The 25,552-nt window shown below is 38.2% G+C and overlaps 1 protein-coding gene across 3 annotated transcripts in view; it reads left to right on the forward strand.

Moving 5' to 3' along the window:
* Positions 1-25,552, forward strand: part of LOC108719287 (phosphatidylinositol 3,4,5-trisphosphate-dependent Rac exchanger 2 protein) — a 176,723-nt gene that overhangs the window by 112,141 nt on the left and 39,030 nt on the right. For all 3 annotated transcript variants that reach the window (XM_041566483.1, XM_041566485.1, XM_041566484.1), the window contains 10 exons: positions 66-273; positions 9,006-9,182; positions 9,602-9,696; positions 10,673-10,755; positions 13,480-13,570; positions 15,985-16,113; positions 19,028-19,069; positions 21,718-21,935; positions 23,765-23,867; positions 25,115-25,258. In XM_041566483.1, the coding sequence (XP_041422417.1) occupies positions 66-273; positions 9,006-9,182; positions 9,602-9,696; positions 10,673-10,755; positions 13,480-13,570; positions 15,985-16,113; positions 19,028-19,069; positions 21,718-21,935; positions 23,765-23,867; positions 25,115-25,258 (1,290 nt within the window). The remainder of the gene's footprint in view (positions 1-65; positions 274-9,005; positions 9,183-9,601; positions 9,697-10,672; positions 10,756-13,479; positions 13,571-15,984; positions 16,114-19,027; positions 19,070-21,717; positions 21,936-23,764; positions 23,868-25,114; positions 25,259-25,552) is intronic.

Below are 25,552 nucleotides of genomic sequence, written 5' to 3' on the forward strand. Positions count from 1 at the left end.
TACTTTTGCATCTAAATCCTGTAGATTTACTTCTAACGTGTGTTAACTTGTATTTTCTTGTTCAGGGAAACTTAAACCAATGGTGTATGCCCAGCACACAATAACAACTATGGCTGCACCATCAGGACACTCTCTTGGACAACGAGACGGCCATGGCCTACGTTACCTGCTTAGAGATGAAGATCTAGAAACACAAGATATCTACCAGAAGTTACTGTGCAAACTGCAATCAGCACTGGTTGAGGTGGAAACTTGTGTTGCACAGATTGATGAGTAAGTCATTTGGGGTTACTAGTTTTTCAAATATAAAAGGGCAACATATACAATATGCTGTTGAATTTCTCTATTTACATGTTCTAATTGTGTGTCCATGTTTCCATTTTGGAACACACAAACCATACAGAATGGGCTTGCTTGTTGGGAGTTCCAGCTAAAACGACTGGTGTGTGTATTTTCTAAGGCATAAAATTGCAAATCACAAGAACAGGAAAGTGTCCTGAATGATCAACTAGAAATATTGGCAATTTTAATGTATACATCTGCACATATTTGCTCATTCTGTATTTCCTAACTTTAGAAAGGCAGTTAGCACTGCTGCTGTTGGTTATACGGCACATACAGTATATATACAGTATATATACGGTATATATATATATATATATATATATATATATATATATATATATATATATATATATATATATATATATATATATATATATATATATATATATATATATATATATATATATTATACAAAAAAGGTCCGCACTCTCAGGACTTAGGAAAAATAAAAAACTTTTATTCACATAGGAGACTGAATAGAGGCCTTTCTCACTTTGAGAAAGGCCTCTGAAGAGGTTGAAACGTCAGTCTCCTATGTGAATAAAAGTTTTTTATTTTTCCTAAGTCCTGAGAGTGCGGACCTTTTTTGTATAATATTTAATTTGATTTTGGACACTGCACCCAGGCATCCGTGAACTTTGTGACGTGAGTGCCGACTCCACCATATATATATATATATATATAATATCAGAAGGAGAAACTGCACCAAACAGGACTTCTTATAGTGTCAAAATATCAAAAATGTATTTTGAACGTTTCGGCTCCAATGCTCGAGCCGTCTTGCTGGGGCAACCTACAATATATTGCAATTTTGTAGTATTATTAGCCCATATATGATACCTTAATGAGGAGGAAGCCACTTACGCTAAGATTTTTATGAGTTAATCATTAGTTTCTGTCTGCTCTAAATGATTGACTCTTGACTGTACAAATCCAGAATTGCCTGATATGAATCTTTCAGCTTTTCTCTGATCTCATAAATAAAACAGCTCAGGTCCAATTAAAAACCATGACTTCTAGCATGACTATTTTATTCTCTTCCCTGTTAGCTTTAATTGACCCTCCTCACTGCCCCAAAGAATATATGAACATTGCTGCTTTATTTAAATCCTCTTTAATAACTGTCCCCTTTATCCTGAAATAATAGTCTCATAAAAAATTCATGTCCTTATGCATATTTTAGGACATGTCTCTAATTTTGGACACCCATTATCGTCTTCTATTTTATATCTTGTGCCTATTTATAAATGGTTCTATCTATAGTGAATCCTCCCATCTCACTAATGTAAGATCACACCTTATTATCTATCAATTATACATAAACTGTGATATTACATGCACTATAATCCATTTGACGGGAGAATAGATTTTCACTGAAATGTGTATTCTACCTCACCTTTACCAATTCTGCAGAAAATAAGAACTGGGACCTGTTATCCAGAATGCTCAGAACCTGGGGTTTTCCAGATAACAGATTTTTCCGTAATTTGCATCTTCATACCTAAAGTCTAAGTAATTTTGTAAATCTGAATTTTTTGGATAATGGGTTTCTGGATAACGGTAACAATAAAGATCCCATACCTATAGTTTAAACAAGGAATATCCTTTATCCAGACCCATTACATGGTATTGTAATATAAGGTATTCCGTGCTGTAATATTAGGGTATCTGTATATCACATTGATCAGCTCAGTTTATTTGTTTTGACCTTTTTAATTTTTGTACTATCCCATAAGAGTTAAATTAGTTGTTTGCAGGCCCGGATTTGCGGCAAGGCCGCATAGGCCCGGGCCTAGGGCGGCAAAAAATAGGGGCGGCATGCCGCCCAGCCGCATTATGGGGACGTTCGCGTCCCCATTCAACTACACCAGCTGCGCCGGCATTTTTTCGCCGGCGCGCTGGGAAGGCGGGCGCTAGGACCGCGCGGCCGCCTAGTTGGACAGCGCGGCCTAGGGGCAGCCGGAAAAGAAATCCGGCGCTGGTTGTTTGGACACCTGCACAGGCAATTATATAGTTTGATCAGAAAGAGAATCATGAAAAATGTATATAGAGATTTGCAATTTGGTATGGTCTGAGATTTGACCATGCACACCCCATCAAATCTGGTTCCCCAGTCTGGTTATTTTTTTAAGTCTGAACTTGGCTACTCGGACACCAGCTGTCACCTGACAGTGTGGTCTTCTCTGCTCTTTCCTCTTTTGGTTTAGGATGCAAAATTAGAAAATTATTGAGGGAAAGAATTGAGGAGGAGAAGAAAAAAAGGAAATTAATGGTCTTTGGGACCAGTATATCAGGGCAATGAACTTATATTCATCCTCCATTGATTTGTAGCTCCTGAAACTTTGTAAAAGCTGCTGTTCTTCTCAAAATGTACAAAACAAAAGCTTTAAAGGAATACTGTCATGGGAAAACATGTTTTTTTTCATCAGTTAATAGTGCTGCTACAGCAGACTTCTGCACTGAAATCCATTTTTTTTTTTTTAAAGAGAAAACAGTTTTTTCATATTTAATTTTGAAATCTGACATGGGGCTTAGACATATTGTCAGTTTCCCGGGTGCCCCAAGTTAGTCCTGCGTGGGTCCATTTTTTGTAACCCCGACCCGTACCTGCAATCCGCAACCCGAACCCGCAACCCGTATGCTTACCCGATTGGACCTGCTGCTACCCGACCCGCAAGTATCTTATCCGCAACCCGGACCCGTGACTCAAGGGATGAAAACATAATTATGCCTCTTTATAGGTCCCTGGTAAGGCCTCATCTGGAGTATGCAGTTCAGTTTTGGACTCCAGTCCTTAAGAGGGATATAAATGAGCTGGAGAGAGTGCAGAGACGTGCAACTAAATTGGTTAGAGGGATGGAAGACTTAAATTATGAGGGTAGACTGTCAAGGTTGGGGTTGTTTTCTCTGGAAAAAAGGTGCTTGCGAGGGGACATGATTACACTTTACAAGTACATTAGAGGACATTATAGACAAATGGCAGGGGACCTTTTTACCCATAAAGTGGATCACCGTACCAGAGGCCACCCCTTTAGACTAGAAGAAAAGAACTTTCATTTGAAGCAACGTAGGGGGTTCTTCACAGTCAGGACAGTGAGGTTGTGGAATGCACTGCCGGGTGATGTTGTGATGGCTGATTCAGTTAATGCCTTTAAGAATGGCTTGGATGATTTTTTGGACAGACATAATATTAAAGGCTATTTTGATACTAAACTCTATAGTTAGTATAGATATGGGTATGTAGAATTTTAATTAAAAGTAGGGAGGGGTGTGTGTATGGATGCTGGGTTTTCATTTGGAGGGGTTGAACTTGATGGACTTTGTCTTTTTTCAACCCAATTTAACTATGTAACTATGTAACTATATACTATGTAACTATGTAACTATGTGACCTGCTGACCATCAAGAATCAGGAAGTGTTGTCATTTTAAACCGGAAGTGACATCATCGGAAGTAGGCATGATCAGAAAAAAGGAGTAAAAATCTATATTGATAAGAACCGTGGCGCGCAGAACCACCAACCGGCTCTATACCTGCACCCAGAACTTCTACCTGCAACCCGCAGGGTACCGCAGGTTTTTGTGGGTAACCCGCGGTTACCCGACCCACTGCAGGACTCTACCCCAAGTCATGTTACTTGTGCTCTGATAAACTTCAGTCACTCTTTACTGCTGCACTACAATTTGGAATGTTATTCCCCCCATTACCCCCCAGCAGCCTATCAGCATTACAACTAAAAAAATACACTTGTTAGATTAGGAATGAGATTTTATATGGTAGAGTGAATTATATGCAGTGTAGACAGTGTAATTTAGGAATAAAAACTACACCATAAAAATCATGACAGAATCCTTTTAACTGCTCTCCATGTTCTATAGGTATATATTAACCTATTCACAACATCCTCAACTGAATCTACTTGTTAGCTGTCACTGTTATGAGATGGGAAATAAAAGGGTTATAGTTACATAGTTACATAGTTACATAGTTAAATTATGTTGAAAAAAGACAAAGGCCATCAAGTTCAGCCCCTCCAAATGAAAACCCAGCATCCATACACACACACCCCTCCCTACTTTTAATTAAATTCTATATACCCATACCTATACTAACTATAGAGCTTAGTATCACAATAGCCTTTGATATTATGTCTGTCCAAAAAATCATCCAAGCCATTCTTAAAGGCATTAACTGAATCAGCCATCACAACATCACCCGGCAGTGCATTCCACAACCTCACTGTCCTGACTGTGAAGAACCCCCTACGTTGCTTCAAATGCAAGTTCTTTTCTTCTAGTGTGAAGGGGTGGCCTCTGGTACGGTGATCCACTTTATGAGTAAAAAGGTCCCCTGCTATTTGTCTATAATGTCCTCTAATGTACTTGTAAAGTGTAATCATGTCCCCTCGCAAGCGCCTTTTTTCCAGAGAAAACAACCCCAACCTTGACAGTCTACCCTCATAATTTAAGTCTTCCATCCCTCTAACCAATTTAGTTGCACTTAGTCTCTGCACTCTCTCCAGCTCATTTATATCCCTCATAAGGACAGGAGTCCAAAACTGCACTGCATACTCCAGATGAGGCCTTACCAGGGACCTATAAAGAGGCATAATTATGTTTTCATCCCTTGCGTTAATGCCCTTTTTTATGCAAGACAGAACTTTATTTGCTTTAGTAGCCACAGTATGACACTGCCCAGAATTAGACAACGTGTTATCTACAAAGACCCCTAGATCCTTCTCATTTAAGGAAACTCCCAACACACTGCCATTTAGTGTATAACTTGCATTTATATTATTTTTGCCAAAGTGCATAACCTTGTATTTATCAACATTGAACCTCATTTTCCAGTTTGCTGCCCAGTTTTCCAATTTAGACAAATCACTCTGCAAAGTGGCAGCATCCTGCATGGAACCACCAGTTCTGCACAATTTAGTATCATCTGCAAAAATAGAAACAATACTTTCAATGCCCACCTCCAGGTCAATAATAAACAAGTTGAAAAGCAAGGGACCTAGTACAGAGCCCTGCGGTACTCCACTAACAACACTGGTCCAATTAGAAAATGTTCCATTTACCACCACTCTTTGTAGTCTATCTTTTAGCCAGTTCTCTATCCAGGTACAAATACTATGTTCCAGGCCAACATTCCTTAATTTAACCAGTAACCTTTTGTGTGGCACTGTATCAAATGCTTTAGCAAAGTCTAAGTAAATCTCATGTTATGATAACCCCATATTTTTATAACCAACCCAACTACAATATCCACCAAAACTGCAGTGCCAGTCAGCAGATTCTAAAATGTTAATACAAATCCAGTCTTTGTGATTTTGTATTTAAGGGTAGGAAGATAAGAACTCTCGGTACTCAAGAGAGTTATTAACAAATACTATAATAATACAAACATATATTATTATATGTATATCCTAACATGCTCCCAGTCTTATTCCCTTTATTTATTGTTTATTCAAATGGACTAAAAAGGTACAAATTGTGACAAATCAATTGTTAGATCTGTCACATTTCCTGGTGTTACTATACCTACTTACGGACCTGACTGAGCAATTGTCAACACAGGATTTGTATCATGGACGATAAGAGAGGAACAAAGCACTTTACAGTGTTCATTTCAATCCTTGTTGTTGCCAATGAATGGGTATCGCCCCTTCGGCCTTATCTCACAAGCAAAGTTTCCTGCTCTGATTTCTAATTCTGTGCAGGTCAGAGCTGCGTTCTCCTTGTTAACGCTCTACATGATTCCCATTTAATGTTCTTTTCTTTTATCGTACAAACAGGGCCCATCAACCTACACAAATATAAAACAAGTATTTCCTTAACACTGTTTGTCATCTATTGTGTTCTGAATGGTGCTGAGAAATGATGCATGGCCACTGTGTTCAGTGATCATTAACAGTAATATTCAGAAAGATTTATTTATATATTGTGTACAAGTTCTTCCTACCCAGAAAAAAAGTAGATAAAATAGAAATAACGCCCTGCAGCGTTGATTTAAAGGCACAGTATTATTTTTTGTTTTTATCTAATCTCAATTTTCCTGTTGTATGACTTTCTCGGTATTCTTTTTAGGGTTAATCCACACAAGGAGATTCGGGGAGATTTTGTCACCTGGCGACTAAACTCCTCTTCTTCTGGGCAACAATCTCCCCGAACTGCCTTTGCGTGTCTTCCCATCCTCTATAATGAAAAGTTGCCTGCGCTAAAGCACACTCTGCATTTCGTTCTACAAAATCGCCCAAAGTTTCCACGTAAGGCAATGGCAGAGAGCAGGCAGAAAATACAGACGAAAATGATCTGCTCAGGAAACACATGGGAAGCAGATGTTGCTGAATCTGTGGTGTGAACTGGCTTGGCACCTAATGCTGAACTTGTATTAGCAAACATTTCAGGAACTGGCATGGCCAAATTCAATTGTGTATATTCCTAATGTCAATCAAACAATACCTATGTTTTATTTCCAGTTAGCAGAAAAAGTAACCACATTTTCTGACGGAATTCTAATATTTTTGCATAATTCTTCATTGGTTAAGCAAATTGCAAATTGCATCTGTAATAAAGGCAGGACATGAACATGCACTGGAATGATACGTATCAGTGCATGATACGTATCATGTCATTTTTCATAGACATGAAGAATGTGCATAATGGAAAGGCCATCACCCATAGATTCCATTTTATCCAAATAATCCAATTTATTATTTATGATTTCCTTTTTCGCTGTAATAATAAAACAGTAGCTTGTACTTGGTCCAAACTAAGAAATAATGAATCCTTATTGGAAGCAAAACCTCTGTCTATTGGGTTTATTTAATGTTTACATGATTTTCTAGTAGACTTAAGGTATGAAGATCCAAATTATGGAAAGATTTGTTATCCGGAAAACCCCAGGTCCCGAGCATTCTGAATAATAGGTCCCATATATGTGCTAGGGAAAAACAATTCAACTAAGGTGTATTAAGGGATTTATTACTAAATTACACTGTGTATATTGCAAGTAATTAATTCTATCATTTAAAATGTTATTCCTGAACCAATAAATGTATTTTTTAGTTGTAATATTGGTGTGTAGGCAGCCATCTCAGGTCATTTTGCTTGGTTATGTGGTTTCAAAAAGACCCAGAACTGCTTTCTGATAAGTGATTGTGTCTTCTACTCTGTAACTGGAGGAGTCGCAACTTGGGTTAGCCGGACTTTTACGATTTTTACTATTGAGCGATGTTCTCATAACTACAATTAGGTGGGTGTCAGAGAGCTATCTGGTTACCTTCCCATTGTTCTGTTGATAGGCACCTGGGGGAAAGGGAGGGGGTGACATTACTCCAACTTGCAGTGCAGCAGAGAGTGACTGAAGTTTATCAGAACGCAAGTCACATGGCTGAGAGCACATAGGAAATTGACAACATGTCTAGCCCCATTTCAGTTTTCAAAATGAAATATAAAAAAATCTGCTTTTGAAAAACAGATTTCAGTGCAGGATTCTGATGGAGGAATGCTATTAGAATAATCATTTTAAAGACCTGTGTATGAGTTGTGCTCTAACACCGCACACTCTCATTTTGCTAGAACTTCCCTTAGTCTGTTAAGATTCTGCACAGTGTCTGGTGTAAGAGTGAAGAGTAAGCCTTAAACTTTCACTTCTGTCATAATGGGAACCACAGTCCTCTAGAGTGAAATTCCGCCACTCTCCATTCATTTCTATGGGATTTTTAAAATAGTATTTATCAATGGGTGAAAGTTCATCCTTTGATAAATACGCCTTTCAAAATCCCATACAAATGAATGGAAAGTGGCGGAATTTCACTCGAGAAGACTGTGGCAATCTCTAACTTCACTCTTTGATAAATATACCCCTATAAGTATCTTATTCCCTTTTCCTTACATTGATCTTTTTTTTTGTAAGTTTTCTAGACCTAAGGGTGAAGTTCCCCTAACAGTAGCAATCTATATTAAAAATAATCTTCTTATTGACCTTATAAACCAGGTAGTGTTTTCCATTTCAATGAAAAAGAATGAAAAGCAAATCATAGCACAAGGAAAAACATTTATAGAGCAGTTTCAGTCTCGTTATAAAAGTGTCTATACAGACTTTAACGGTTTTAATCAAACAAATGTTTTCTTAATATATGCATAGATGCTTCATGTCTATGTTTATGTCAAAAAAGGATGAAAACTTAGGTTATTGTACCATTTAAGGTGAGCTCACCCATTTAATTTTCCTAATCACAGTTTTTGATCCTTAAAAAAAATATTACCTAGAAATCTAAATCAGGTGCGATAACTAAGGACAAGTATAAATAAATATTATATATACCTGACACACATAGTAATAGTGAGATGAATGAATGGTTAACTGATGACTAGTGCACTAATACCATCTTATTCATTTCTCTATTAAAGCTATACTCGGTTGCTTTTTTCTTTTATTGCTTGCTTTTTGTGTTTAAATTCAATATTTAATGTAGAAACGTTTCTATCCTTTGAATAAATTGAGGACACTGGGCCCCTTGCCAGGGGTAAATCTATTCATATTTATCTTTTTCAGAAGATATTTGTGGAGCAGGTAAATCTAAACAATGCAAGTGTTCTATTCTTTCATTTTGATGGATGTGACATGAAAATGATATATTTCTTTTATCTTTGTAGCCTTCTGTCTTCAATAACCTGTTCTCCCAAGCCGGAACATAAAACAGAGATGCTGATAAATTCAGAGTGTGATAATGAAAAAGGAGAGAAGAATGGCAAGCGGGTCTGTTTCAATGTGGCTGGTGAGGAGCAGGAAGATTCGGGGCATGACACCATCAGCAACAGAGATTCCTACAGGTAACTCTAAGCTCACGCTTAAGTTTATTATAGTGTATTAATGGGGTTCTGGTAAAAACAACTTTAAACCCAGAATGTAATAAAGCCAGGTCAGATGTTCTCACTGAGGTGCTGTTAAGTTCAGAACCCCCTTCTCAAGTCAATAATAAACATGAGATCAAATGATTGGGCAGTGCTCAACACACTGACTTACTCAATGTGTATTCCCCAGATCAGCAGAATGATGTACAACATGGCAATTATCCAGCTCAAAGAAATAGAAAATGTCACATCCCCAGATAAGAAAAACATAGTGGCCAACCCATAGCTCAATAAAAAGATGTTAGGCCCAGGGTATAGTGAGTAAGGGGTATTCATTCAAAAGATGTTTTCTTGGTTTGTAACTGATTCATTTCTGGAATGTCTATTTCACTGCACAGTGATTGCAACAGCAACAGAAACTCCATTGCTTCGTTTACAAGTATCTGCAGTAGCCAGTGCAGTTCCTACCTCCACAGTGACGAAATGGATTCCGGTAAGATTGTTTTCTGCTTCATGGTTTTAAAATTGTGTTTTATATTCTTTCCTTACTCACCCATGCTTCAGACACACTAATGCATGGATGCTTATTGAAAAGGCCGTGCAGTAATATGGATTCCTAACAGTACAGAAAGCCTAAAAAAATTATAGTAACACTGTTTTATATACAAATATATGTTGTACTAGAAACTTGTACTACTACTTGTATATGATGGTAAAATGATATACAGTAGAGTGGTTATTTAAAACGCAGGCCGATTTGTTTTCTCTTATATTCTGGGGCGGCCTTAAGCTATCCGGCACATGGCCTCAAAGACCTGCCTCTTTTCTTAGCTTTTTTGGGTAGGGGTGACATGTTGAGTTGTAAAAGTCTTGCAGTCAATAGTGCCATCTGGTTAAATGGGTGCAAATTTAAAGGTACTTGTGCCCCCAACACTCTCCTTGCATCTCTGCTTAGTTCCACTGAGCTCCAGTTTGACACTGGGGAAATTACAGACAAGCATCCAGGATTCACATAGAAGGTTGCATCAGTTGCCATCTGCATCTGCAACAGAATTGCTTTAAAATAAATTGCATGTTAGTGGAATTTTTGACAACATTTGCATTGTACTGAAAGCATAGCCTTCCCCGCTCTGGAGATGCTAGCCCCAACTTGCATGTGATTCACGAAAATGCGTACAATTGCCATGGATGCAACTCACCATATGGCTGCAATGAGACATGATTTAAAGTTATTTTTTAGGCCTCAAATTCCTCAGCTTGAAGTAAAGTATATTATAGCAGTATATAGCAAATATATTATAGCGGTATATGCACTGTATATAGTGAGAATACACTGTATACAGTGCATACACTGTATAAAATGAGAACACTCTGAAGTACATCCATTTGTATTGCAGCATAGTCAGAAACTTGCTAGCGCGTGGCTCAGCAGAAAGTGAATTAACACAATTGCTTGTTTTTATTCTTAGGTGATGAATTGCCCTTAGGTGTACGCATTTCACATGACAAGCAAGACAAGCTGCATAGCTGTTTAGAACATCTATTTAGTCAGGTATGTAATAATAATTGAATGCAAAATTGTACCGATACAGTATATAAAATGAGCCCCGTAAATAGAACTTTTGTTTGTAATGTGTTATACAGTTAAAATTAGATTTATGTACTTGATTTAAAAGCATGCAGATGATTTTTTTTTAGTGAAGAATGGTTTCAGTTTACACATATTCCCACCTCTTGTCAAGGATTCTCTACCCCAGGCTAATGCCTCTGTAATAGAGCTCTTCCATATCTGTTCTTCCAAAAGCTGGCCCCATGCAGGATAAGGAGCAGAGTATTCGAGTATCCCATGGGCAAATCACCCAGACCACTAAATGCTTTCATTTAGTGGTCCAGTGACTGGCCCATGGGACACTCGAATATTCTGCTTTTCCTGCAGGGAAGCAGTCTAGTGATGAGCAAATGTATTCGCCATCCGTGGATTTGCGTAGAAATTCCAAATTTTGCCATGTCCGAATTTTTTCACAAAACTTTGGTGTAAATTCACTGCAGAAAAACTCCCGTTGACTTTAAGGGTGATGACTTTAAGGCCGGCGGGATTGCATATGAATCACTTCAGATTTCAGAAGTCGCCCGACGTTTCCTTGTGAGGCAACTTGGGAAATCCGAAGCTATCTCCTGGGCAAGTAATCTCCCCGTCTGCCATCACCCTAATGCATTTGGACAAAAAAGTCACAGTAAGAAAAAAAAAACATTGACTTTAATGCATTTGGACAAAAAAGTACAGTCTGAGATGTGGCCTTAATGGGGAAGGAAAGGTTAAAACTAAGTAGGCCTTATCAGAAAGGTCCACCTAAATATACCAGTAAACCCTCATAGTAGTGCTGCTCTGAGTCCCTCTGTCAAGAGAAACACTGCATTTCTTTCCTTCTATTGTGTACACATGGGCTTTTGTATCAGACTTCCTGTCTTCAGTTTAAATCTCCTTGCCCCGGGCGTGAGCATGCTCAGTTTGCTCCTCTTCCCCCCCCTCTCCCTTCTCTGCTGTAATCTGAGTCCAGAGCAATAAGTGAGCAGACTCAGGCAGGAAGTGATGTCACACTAAGCTAATATGGCAGCTGCTTTCCTATACAAACAGAGAGAGCTTCTATAGCTGTTTACTCAGGGATTGTAAAACATTCTACAGAATAAATATAGCATTCTAGCTTGCACTATTGCAGCTAATCTATTGGCAATGCACGGGCTAGACATGCAGGAGGATATTATCTATCCTTGATTTATAACTTGGCCCAGTTATTGGAACTCAACCTTGATTTTTTCCCTTTAATATCTGAACAAACTCAATCATGTACTGATCAGGAAAGAGGACTATTCTGGTTCTATATATGTGCAGACTGGCTGACAATTTTAGAGCTTTCAGGGTCACCTCCTTATGGGGTTAATACTGGGGATGAAGGTACAGGATAATATGCCATTCGTTGTGCATGTGGGTCATCAGACTGTGTAAATGTGATTGTTCAAGCCCTCATTACTCAGCGAGCTATCTTTTTTCGGATTGTTCGAAAGGTCCTCCAATAAATGTATCTTTTGGTTATTATCTGATTTTTTTCTGTGTTTTGCATGTAAGATGATTATTATTGGAAACTTTGCAACACATTTAGGAGTTACCTGGCAGTGCATAGCCTTATCACAAATTGTATTTTTGTGGAGGAGTTTTGGCATATCCGAAGTATGGATTTTCTTTCAGCAGCTTTGACAAGAACCAACAGAAACTTGGCTCTTTTGACTGTTATTGTGCTTTCCTGGGCATTGCTGAATTGTTACGTCAATCATTTTTTTTAATGTATTTTTCAGTATTGGGCTAAGACTTTAGTGTATGAAATATCGACCACAGGAGCTCTGCATCTGGACCATCTTATTAGCTACTAGAGATTCTGTTCTGATTTTTATGGTAGCCATAAACAGGCCAGTTTTACATTTATCCAGTCTATAAGCTGGCAGGGTGTATGTTTGGATGGTATGAGATTTGTCTGTTTACACTGATTGGTAAATCGTTTTTTGGCATTTGTGCCAATGGCCTGTACGAGTGCATCTGAGCTGCAGTAAAGAAGCAGCTCCCTTTTCCATTACACAACCACCTACCAAAGGAGGGACATAGACAGGGAATGGTTGCACAGTATAGTTGACCTGTAGAATAGAGCCTTGTGGAGTGTCTTCAAGAATCATATATCTTTTATCTTTTAGAATACAGTGTACTAAAACATGACATTAATACAGACATATTTAAATGACAGTTGCTCATAAGAAACATTTTTCTAGCATAAGTGTTAAAAAATAATCAGAGTGATAATGTACTACAGATATACAGGTATGCGATCCATTATACGGAAACGTATTATCCAGAAAGCTCCAAATTACGGAAAGGCCATCTCCCACAGACTCCATTTTAATCAAATAATGCAGGTTTTTAAAAATGATTTCCTTTTTCTTTGTAATAATAAATCAGTAGCTGTCACTTGATCCCAACTAAGATATAATTAATCCTTATTGGAGGCAAAACAATAGTATTGGGTTTATTTAATGTGTATATTATTTTTTAGGAGACTTAAGATATGGAGATCCAAATGACACAAAGACCCCTTAACCAGAAAACCCCAGCTCCCGAGCATTCTGGATAACAGGTCCCATACCTGTATATCTGAGAAAGATGGTGCCTACCAGCCATGCACATGATATTGTAACCAAGCAGGACTTACACTAATGTACTTTTCTTTTAAAGGTTGAGTCAATAACTTTACTTCTGAGGGGACCAGCTGTTGCGAGAGTCTTTGAGCAGACCAAATATTTCACACCGGGTCGAGGCTTACAAGGTAGGAGCCAAGTGTAGGCAGCACACCAGTTCAGGCATGTTTTATATGTTTTATGACTGGGTTCCAGAATTACGTCAAGATCAGTGATATTTTCAACACTGACACCAATGAATATGGGTTGGTTTTACATGAGTAATTGAATCCTATTTTAAACCTGTAAATTTGAAAATGAATGCTACATTTTTTTTTAATGCTGTTCACTATAATTTTTGTTGTTTGTTTGTTTTGTGCTTGAACGAGTTACTCTTTCTTTTTGTGGGGTTTGAGGTTATTTGCCCATTTAGATATTAACCAATCATAAGGCTGTACCCCTGCTGATAGCAGATTTCTACCTTGCACTTCTCCATCACTCGCTGGTGTGGCAAAGTGTCAGGCAGGCTCTGTGTGTGTTTCCTCCCCAACTTCTATGGATTATTTATGTTGAAAGTGTTATATTTTTTATATGGCTTTGCTCTCTCTATTTTTCCAGTTGTGATCTGCACTAACTCATGCAGAGGGAAGCCAAAGCTAATATGTACCTTTCCATCTTAAATAATCCATTGCCATTTAACAGCACTGATGGAGTGGTGAACTGATGGACTTCAAGGGGAATAAGGACTGCATATATTTTTCAAGGATGCGTTTATATCTATTACTGTAATAACAACCTGAGCCTTCAGCCTACAGGAATGGGATTTTAAAATTGCTGAATTATAAAAACACGGTAAAACATTTACAGATCACAAAGTTCAAAAAGAGGCCACAATCGACAGATTTTGCACTCTGCATTCTGTCCTTCTTGTATTGCCACAGGTCTCTGCACTCTCTGCAGAGATAGTAAGTGTATCGGTGAGGGCCGGAAGGGTAGGAATGTGGACATCCCGCAAACTGCTCCTAATCTGCACAACATTCAGACATTTCATAGAGTGCAGGATGCAATGAGGCCCTTTCCCTACCATTTGTCCTATTGCAAGTGATAAGGACAAGGTTTACACACCCCCTGATGCCCCTCTCTGCACCAAGCTTCAGATTTTTCTGTTGTTTGGGGCAGAATGCATCATTCCCTGAAGTGCTTGTTAAATGAGCACTAATTGGTGTGCTCTTGAGCCCCTTGGTGCTCTAGCACATGCATTTCAGGGTTTTGTATATATAGCTACATTTATAGTCTAAACCTACCTAGTCACTACTCTGTGCCCCCCAAGGGATACCTATTCATAGTTTGGGAACTACTGCTTTTAAAATGCAACCCCAAAATAAAAATTTGCCTAATAAAAGAAAACAAACAGCAATTCGAAGCAACTTTCCAACATACATTTGTTAAACCTTTGTTTAAAGTTATTTGTTAAAAACAATTTCTATTGAAAGCAGCATTTGCTTAACCCTTGGGAGTAAATTTACTAAAGGGCGAAGTAGCTAGCGCTAGCGAAAATTCGGCAGTGTGACGTCATTTTGCTACTTCGTTGACTTACTAACAGGTGCTGGCGTAAATTCGCTAGCGAAGTGGACCTACTGTAGCGCTACTTCGCACCCTTATGCCAGACGAAGGGACGTAACTACTCTAATTCATTAAGTTGCGGATTTTCGTGAACGTTACCTCTATTGCTAGACTTTACTTCGCCACCTGAGACCAGGCGAAGTGCAATAGAGCAGATAGGGATTGGTCCAAAAAAGTTGAAATTTTTTCTAAGTCCCAAAAAAACGCTGGCGTCTTTTACTTTTTATAGGGTGATAGGCTGAAAAAGATTTGTTTTTTTAGGGTACCCTCCTTCCCCCCCTACATTTGATAACATATGATACCTAAACTATACAGTGGGCACATGTGTAGGGCTTTAGAATACATTTATTAAGGTTCCCTGGACTTATGTAGTATAATGTGTTTGCTGCTGCATACTGTATACGCCCATTGTACTTTAAATTGGCGCCGTATGCAAATTTGCCATCGCTAGCGTAACTTTGAACCGCTGATCGTAATATCGCTAGCGCAACTTCGCAGATGATCAGTAACTTGTGCGCAACTTCGGATCTTCGTGAATTTGCGCAGCCCTGGTGAATCTACGCCTGGCAAAGTGCGGCAAAGCCAACGCTGGCGCAACTTCGTAGTTAAGTAAATTTGCCCCTTGGTTGTTACTTTTTGAACAATGTCTGAGCTACCAAGGCAGAGAATAGAAAGGGACAGACAAACACTGCTCTCTATAGCAATACAAATACCACCATAGAATATTTTTTTAATGAATTTATATTGCAAAGTTGCTTGGAATTCTGTTTTCTTTTTTTTTTGGCGAAACATCATTTTTTGGGATATATATTTAACATATTGAATACTCATTCCATTTGCTCATTATCATGCATTAATAATTCACTGTAAAGTTACATCATAAACTGGCGGGATGTATATTGCTGTCAGGAAATCTCAGTTTTTGCATTTTTTTTTGTAGAATTTCAGCACGAGATCGAGCCGAAATTAAGCTGCCCAAAGAGATTACGGCTTCATATTAAACAAGACCCTTGGAATCTACCAAGCAGTGTCCGCGTGCTTGCGCAGAACATGAGGAAACTTGTGGAAGGTCAGTATGGAAGTTGTTTTGTGCTAAGTCTCACATCTGAACATTCCTTGGAGAAACTGATTTATCGATGTTGTTGGCTTGATTGGTTACAGTGTGGATTTAGCATTTGTAGTAAACCTGTATGTTCCTGTAAAATCAAAATTGTGTTCCTTCTGCTTCCAGTTAGAGAGACACCTAAACATCAGAGAAAACCTAATTGTGGGGCATAAAAAGGGTCGCACAAGCATGAAAGCTTCAGGTTGCATGTGCCTTTGGCTTGTATCAGTTATTTGAGGGCATGAAGTGCATATTTGTTAAAAATTCTATATAAGTTACATTATGCTATGGGCTGCTTGTCGGTGGGGGGCTTAATTTATATTAGTTTCAAGCATTAAATGCTGGCTGTTAATTAGTTGGTGTAGATTACTAGACCAATGGCAAACTGTGCATCTTTTGCTACTTTACCCCATCTTTTTCTACAGGTATATAGAAGAAAAAACTCCTGGAACGTCTTTCATACATAGAATAGAAATCTATGCAGATGAAAGTAAATGAATGGTACCATATAATTAAAAGTACTGAAGTAAACTTTATGATTTGTTTATACGGATCCCTGCAATTGGAAGCTCGTAGAGATATGGAGATATATTGATAAATGCTGAAATCAGTGGCTAAAACCTTGATCCCAATCAAACATGTAGTATGATTAATGTGACAGCAGAAAAGAACATGTTTCTCGTGATAGATCATAGAATTATTTCATCATGGCAACAATATTGCAAAGACAATGTAGGGATTTATAATTATTATACTTTATTGATATAGTGCTAACATATTCCACATCTGTTTACAGAGATTATACATAATTCACACTGAACTCTGCCCCAGAGGATCTTACATTTTTAAGTCCCCCCATCACAAGGCGCTCATTTAACTTTTAACACCATCTTCTTTTATGGTTGGAAATAATTCAAGAAAGACACAAAAATTTAAAAAGATCTTATTTTAAACTTTAATCTAGACTTTTAGGTGGGTATTTATCAAAGGTCGAGTTGTTTTTCGGGTAAAAAAAAACCGAAACTTTTTCAGGTTTTAAAACAAAACCAATTTTTTTTTTTCGACATTTATTATGCCTTGAAGCTGGAAATAGCTTGAATCTGAAACACCTGTCAAGGTCATGTAGAAGGCAATGACAGAGGTCCCTTCAACCATTTGAAGATGTTTGAGTTTTATTCAGTGGTTTGTGCTCGAAAACTTGATAAATTTGAACAATTCAGGTTTTTCACCCTATTTACACCGATTCGAGTTTTTTTACATTCAAGTTTTTTTTTACAAATAAGAAGACGTTTGAGTTGGGAGTTTATTCAAGGTATAAAATCTTCACAAACCTCATATATATATATACACACACATGCATGGACATCCATATTAAAGCTGCCATAAGTGACCATGCACAGGTCGAACTTAAATTATCTGACTGACTGGTCTAGGAACCAAAGTCAGTAGAAGTGTAAAGGAGTTCTGGTCTCTTCTCACATCCACTTATCATCAGAGCCTGATTTACATAGCGGGCACCCCTAGACCCGCTGACATTCGTCACCCCTCACTTTTATTCACTCAAAATTTCATCATCGGGACCAGAGCAATGGGGATTTAAAAAAAATATTGTATACCCTGCCCATCTCCAGTGATTCTGAACCAATGTGGATGTGGTTGAGCAGCATTCCGCCCCCTAAAATCCTGCCTCCCTAGGCCCAGGCCTTTGTGGTCTTTCCACAAATCCAGGCCTTCTTATCATTTACTAGTCCAATAATTTGTAGTCCCTTGGTTTCCTTCTTTGTCTTTATATGCTTGCTTTTAAAGAAGTAAACACTTAAGCAAATAAAAATACAGGAGCGCATCTATTACTTGTAATGATCAGTATGACTATGCTGGAAGCAGAGTGCATTGTGATATTTGTGTGGCGCTTATGGGTGAAGGAGGTGAAAGCATTTAACCAAAGAATTGTTATGGGGATGCCTATTTTGAATTAATTTAAAGATTCCTGAGTGTGCTTCCTTTACTATACTTTAAGAAATGAAAGCAAAGCAATCTCTCGTTCTGCTACCTGGTTCGTTTAGCTCAAAAAAATGTTATTTACTAAGGTTCTTACATGGAAACAATTGATATTGTCAGAAATTTGTACTTGAGATATTTCACAGATTCTAAATAAAGGGGCACATCTTACATCTCCATTAAAGCTGCTGAACTACAAAAGCCTCTGTCTGTCAGGTGTTACTGGGAGTCGTAGTTGAGTGATATCCCTGCCCTGAAGCCGAGCAATGAGAAGTGTAGGATTCACAGCTCATGGCACCAACAGTAATGATCACTCCAGTCATCAGTCACCAGTCATCACTGATTTCAGTGGGAAATGGCAAAACTCTTGGCTTTTTCAGATAGCAGCAGCTGGTAGGAAACATTATGCACAAATCTTCATAAACATTCTGTTCCATCTAATTATTTTCATTTTAAAATCAAGTATGTTTTTTGTGGCAGAGAAATTTCTGCACAGGCTTAAAATAAAGCCAAAAATGGAAGCCAAAATGGAAGCTAATTGTTCAACTCCCAGCATGCTTTAACACTTATATAATGAAACATGTGTAGAGTCATAGTCCTGAAACATCTAGGGGTCAAGTTCAGTTTTGGACTGGGGTATCTGGGGGGCCCCTCCTAAACCCCACATGCTTCTCTGAGGCTCTTTGAAACAGGATTAAAGGGAAATTATACCCCTGAATTGCAGGTTCCTAAAACAAAAGATCACATAAAAAAAGCCTATAACTTAAATTATTGTTTCTTATATATAGCATTTTTTCTAATGCTATGTGTCATTGGAAACCACTATATTAAGTTTATTCCTAGTATTTTTACATATCTTGCTTTTTTTTTGCTTGTTTAGAAGTGAAAACCCGGATTCTTCTGGCTTTACTTGAATACTCAGGTAATTGTATACATTTAGCTCTTACTAATTATCCTATCCTTACTTTCAGTATCAGCTAGAACATCTATATCTTGCAGACAAAATAGATCCTGCTTTTTCTGCCTATAAATTAATATTATGGCTCCCCCCACATATCTGTCTGTCTTTCTGTCTATAGAAATATAGGGATGAGGAGGGCACTCTAACAATAAATCAAAAATAATGATTGCGGGTGCAAAAGCCCTAAAAACTCCATTAGTTTTTATAGCATATATAATATAAAGATATGGGCATGCACACCAAATGATTGATCATATAAACCAGATAATTGTGCAGTAAAAAAATTTTTTAATGTTTAAAACATAACGGTAATAAACAACATCAATTAATGAGGGTAAATATTCAGTAAATCAGCATACATACATACCACACCACTGGTAGTTTTGGTTAGATATAGAAAAGCGGATACACAGACCCCCAAAAAAGAGAACACCCCGACGTTTCGGCTTTCGCCTTTGAGAGAATACCCCTTGATAAAGGCGAAAGCCGAAACGTCGGGGTGTTCTCTTTTTTGGGGGTCTGTGTATCCGCTTTTCTATATCTAACCAAAACTACCAGTGGTGTGGTATGTATGTATGCTGATTTACTGAATATTTACCCTCATTAATTGATGTTGTTTATTACCGTTATGTTTTAAACATTAAAAAATTTTTTTACTGCACAATTATCTGGTTTATATGATCAATCATTTGGTGTGCATGCCCATATCTTTATATTTCTGTCTATAGAAGCCTGATATAAACAGGTCTATCCACCTTTCTCCCTACGATTTTCTAGGGTCATCTGTAATTATACCTGGACTTGGTCTGATTTAACGGGGTGGTTTGGAGTGGTTAGACTTTGGCCATAATTCATTCCGGGGTTGAGGTAAAGTCCAGACAATCAATTTGCAGTTTAGGAGTAGTGATGGGCGAATTTCTCCAGCGAAAAATACGAGAAAAAACACGAAAATTGATGCCCACGTCCAATTTTGGGCACTTGTCCGAAAAGTCGCTTGTGTCAATTTTGACGATGGCGTTAAAGTCCATGGGCGTCCAAACAGTATTTACGCGAGCAACTATTCGGACGCAAGCACAAATTTATTTGCCGCAAATTCTTGACAAGCGAATTTATTCGCCCATCACTAATAGCAGAATCAGAAAAGCACTTGTTCCCTTCTCCCCTGCATACCTATTTGCCATTGTGTGTAGAGAAGAATGTTGAGTCAGTCTGAACTAGCAAGGAGTCATGCAGGGTATTAAAGGGCACCTCTCATATAAAAAAATGTTTGCCCTAATAGATCCTGTACTCAAGTTGGGCAAATTTGCCCATGGACAGTAACCCATGGCAACCAATCAAATTGCTACATTCATTGGGGGTCATTTATCAACACTGGGCAAATTTGCCCATGGGCAGTAACCCATAGCAACCAATCAAATTGCTGCATTCATTGTTTTACAGCTGGCTTTAAAAAGCTAATCACTGATAGGTTGCTATAGGTAACTGCCCATGGGCAAATTTGCCCAGTGTTGAGTGCCACTAAGTTTACCCAGGAACAGTAATACATAGTAACCAGGTAGAATTTGCTGGTCACCTGTTAGAATTTGCTGGTCACCTGTTTAAAAATAATCATCTCATTGGTTGCAATGGGTTACTGCTCCTGAGCATACGTTTTTTTTATTCCATATGGGGGTTAGGGTCTATTTATCATGCTGTGTAAAAAATGGAGTGAAACATTACCGTTGATGTTGCTCATAGCAACCAATCAGATCTTTGCTTTTGATTTCTAACTTTTGAAATCTAATTGCCGATTGGTTGCTTTGGGTAACATCACCGGTAAAGCTGGCCACACAGGGGCTGATAAAAGCTGCTGACAGACCGAGTCAGCAGCTTATTGGCCCACATGTGGGGCCCTCCGATGGGCTTCCCCGGTCCATATCTGGCCGAAAGTCGCCCAGATGTTGATCGGACAGGGTTAAAAATCCCGTCGTTTCACAGCCACATCTGTTCGTTGATCCGGTTCCACCATCCGACTGCCTGTTATGATCTGATTGTTGGGCCCTAGGTGGGCATATCGGGGACAGATATGCTCTTTTGGCGAAATCGCCAAACAAGCAGATCTCTTTGTGTATGGCCACCTTAATGCTTCACTCCACTTTGTACACAGCATGATAAACAAGCCCCTAAGTAACAGTCACAGCTCTCAGTCATTACACATGTACATAGTTACTGAGGCGGGAGAATAGCTCATTATGTGCATGTGTGTGATTTAACTGCACTGAGGGCTCCCTCCTAGTCTGGATAGCTCAGCGCTTGCAGGGGGCATTTTTAGAAAAAACCCTCATCTCACCTTTTTTTGTTGATGATGGTGCCCTTTAATAGTTAATTCATTTGCAGGGTAGGAGCGCCTGGATTCTTATTAGCTGTCAGAATAGCACTTTTGTGCTGCTACTCTTAAAAATACAAGAAACTAACTGAGTTGCTGTTGCATGTAGTACAGAAAATGGGGCCATTCTGGTGATGGTAATTACATTAGATATGATGTAGATTGATATGCAACAGCCTATGCACTTTATATGTTTAACATTTTGTTTTTAATTAACTTAATTTTCTACTTTTCCCCTTCTTAGACAGTGAAATCCAGCTACGGAGGGACATGGTATTTTGCCAAAGCCTAGTGGCTACTGTCTGTGCTTTCTCTGAGCAACTGTTGGCAGCGCTAAACCAGATGTTTTACTACAACAGAGACTATGATGAGGATACACGGGAGGCCAGCAAAAGGTGGCTGGAGCAGATTGCTAACGCCGGTGTTCTCTTCCACTTCCAGTCTCTTCTTTCTCCAAATCTGGTAAGTTGCCCCAGCTCAGTACATTTACACTGCTTTTGCAGTGACTTATTCAGTCTTTTAACCAGTGATGTCATTGCGCTAAATATAAATGGTACACTGAAAAGTTTTTCTTTGCATTATTTTCATTTTATATTACTAAAACTTAAAATGATTGTATTAAACCAATAAATTGATGTAAACTTCTTTAATGGTTTGTTAGCAGTTTTAGACTACTCATAGCTCCCTTCGAAAGTCAGATTTAGCAACAATACCTTTAACTGACTGAATTGTTATGGCCACTGATACTCTGACCTGTAAAAAGACCCAAAGTCTGGTATTAGCAATCTAAAACTGCTAATATTTCAGAAACAACTAAAAATAGAAAATGAATGATGATCTGATGTATGTTTACATCAACTCATTCTTTGGGTTTAAATTTCCTTCAATGGGATGTTGGTTTGAGTTAAAAAATAATCTTAAAACAACGGAAATATGCTTTATGATTAAAGGGGTGGTTAAGTTACCTTTTAGTATGCTACAGAATGGCCAATTCTAAGCAACTTTTCAACTGGTCTAGTTTTTTTTAATTATTTGCAATTTTCTACTGACTCTTTCCAATGGGGGTCACTGACCCCATCTAAAAAACAAATGCTCTGTAAGCTACAAATGTATTGTCATTGCTACTTTTTATTACTCATCTTTCTATTCAGGCCTCTCCTTTTCATATTCTAGTCTCTTATTCAAGTCAATGCATGGTTACTAGGGTAATTTGGACCCCAGCAACCATTTTGCTGAAATAGTAAACTGGAGAGTTGCTGGATAAAAAGCTAAATAACTCAAAAACCACAAATAATAACAAATGAAAACCAACTGCAAATTGTCTCAGAATATCACTCTCTACATCATACTAAAAGTTAATTTAAAGGTGGACAATCGCTTTAAGTATTTAATCCACATCCTTTAATATATCACTTTACCAACTGGATCACTCAGCTCCAGGTGTACTTTCACTTTGTTCATTTTGAGTAATGGCTTTTTTTGTGCTACCCTCCCACACAGGCCTTAGTTGGCTGATGCACCTTCACTCCATTCTCAGATACTGAACTCTGTAACATTTTGTTTGTGTAGGAATTTTCTAGGCAATGTCTGGTGGGTTTGATTTAGTTGAAGCAACAATGACACATCCAAACAAATGTTGATTTGCACCATTGTTCTAAAACAAATGTTGATTTGCACCATTGTTCTAAATCATGTATATGTATTTATTTATTCATTTATTTATTCATTTATTTAATGTCTCATAGAATTCTCTTTAATCTGTATCCGACTTATTTAGTTAAAGTTCCCACTTGAGGCCCAACATTTCTTTAGCACCCCCTTAGCTCTTAACAAGGTTGCAATCGTAAGAAAAAAACATTTCAAAATCAGATCAGCGATTGAATCCCAACTCTTACATTATATAGGAATCAAAGAAGTGTTCTCCCCACTGTAACTGATCTCCAAAATGGGCATTCTGGAGAATCGAGGAGCTTAAATATGTATTTATCCCAAATCTTGCCCTGAATACAAAGTGTAGGATTAAAATAAGAGAATTGGTCAAGGGTCTGAATAGTTTAGGAAGGCACTGTACTTACCTAAACATACTTATACTCATCTTATTCTTCAGGACAGGGCTCATGTCATGTTGACGCCATTAAAATGAACATTCTTGCTGAAATCTACCGCTGGCTACTGGTCATGATGCATGTTCCATAAATACCTTGCTGCATTCAGGTTTCAGGTGCTTGTTATCATACCGGAACATGAGGGGTTGAGGATTAATCTTTGCCTTTGGCCTCATTGTCTTTCAGACAGATGAACAGTCTATGCTAGAAGATTCTCTTGTTGCATTGTTTGATTTGGAAAAGGTTATGTTTTACTTCCGACAATCTGAACCAGGACCACTCGTTCCAAGTAAGTCTGCAAAAAGGGTGAGCTGTGTCATTTAATAAACGTCCATCTAAAATGAATGCATTATTAATTTTTCATATCATCAGTTCAATTATAGGACTGTTCACTCTAATATTGATGTGTAAGTTCCAGCTCCTTCTGTGTGCTGCAGGGTCCTTGTGACTCTTTCTCTTGTGTGAATTTGGCACCAAATCCCTATTTTGGCCTGTTTCCTAAATTTCTCTGTGTTTCAGTTCTTATTTTACATCACAGACTTAATTTACTAAACAGGGTGCAAAGCTCCCTTTTTTTTGCACTTGACACTGTGCAGGATCGGTAAGTTTTGTCAACTCATAAAATATTTTTTTTTGCCTAACAAAAGAAAACATAATTCTAAGCAACTTTGCATTATACATTCATTACAAATGTTCTATGATTTTAAGCTATTGAAAGCATTGTCTATTCCTTTCTATTCTCTGCCCTGGTGACTCTGGCTGTTGAAACAATGTAACACAAGCCAACGGATTGACAACAAGGAGCAAATGCTGCCATCAATAGCAATTACATTTACAGTTACTTTTAAATAAATTCATATTGGAAAGTTGCCACAAGGAGCCACAAGACACAAAAAAACTCTGTACGTAGCATGTGAATGTTGCCCTGGTATCATGTCTATTTAAGGACCACATGGGGCGTATTATTGCTTGGTAGATATTTTATATTTTTATATACATTTTTACCATTAGATTCGGGCCCCCAGCCCATTTGCATTGTTTAGGTGGGACACACACATCTAAAGCTGGCCATACAGGGGCAGATTAAAGATGCCTTATCAGGCAAAGATCTGCTTGTTTGGAACCTCGCCTAATGAGAGGATCTTAAGGTATATGGCCATACTCTGTGCAAGGCTGGGAGTAACACTCACCTGAAATAGAGCCATTATATCTGTTCCTCTGTCTCAACAAAGTTAACACCAGAAGACCTAATTAAGACCAGTTTCACAGATTATTTTAACAGGTGAATGCTGACCCCTATTCTCTCCTTTTTATACATGGATAATGCAATCACACAGGAAGCAGTATATATGCCTGTACAACCCATTTAATTCCTCTTTATAGCCCAAAACCCTAAGAAATTCAGGGAGGATCAACTAGGTCGAGGTCTATGGTCAGATCCAGAATAGAGATTTTGTGCTTTCATGCCTCTCTTATATTGACTTGACCAATGGCTTCATGGAAAGCATGTCACATGCAATTTATTCATTTCCCCAGATGTGCCTATAACCTATCAAGTAGAAGGCAGCCGTCAAGCCATGAAAGTATACTTTAACATTGACAGTTACCACTTTGATCACCTCCCACAAAAGCTCAAAAACGGAGGTGGCTTCAAGATCCATCCTGTTCTGTTCTCTCAAGGTGAGCACTTCTTTATGTTTCTCTGTCCGTATCTGCCTGCATTACCCAATCTCCCGCCAGCTGATGGCCATTTACAAGACCTTTCAATATGCTGATAGCAAGATATTTATGTTTTAATCCCATTATTACTGATTGGTATCAGAAGTATAGACATATAGAAGTACATTGTCAGACATGAATGCTTTCCTTTCGAATGAGACTTCCCCTTTACATGCCCTTGATATGTTATCCAGTTCATTTAGAATTGTGATGCTTGGGATGACTCACATCATGGTTGTGTTTATTAGTAGTGAC

This window comes from Xenopus laevis, chromosome 6L (assembly GCF_017654675.1).
Source record: "Xenopus laevis strain J_2021 chromosome 6L, Xenopus_laevis_v10.1, whole genome shotgun sequence".
Classification (NCBI taxonomy): domain Eukaryota; kingdom Metazoa; phylum Chordata; class Amphibia; order Anura; family Pipidae; genus Xenopus; species Xenopus laevis.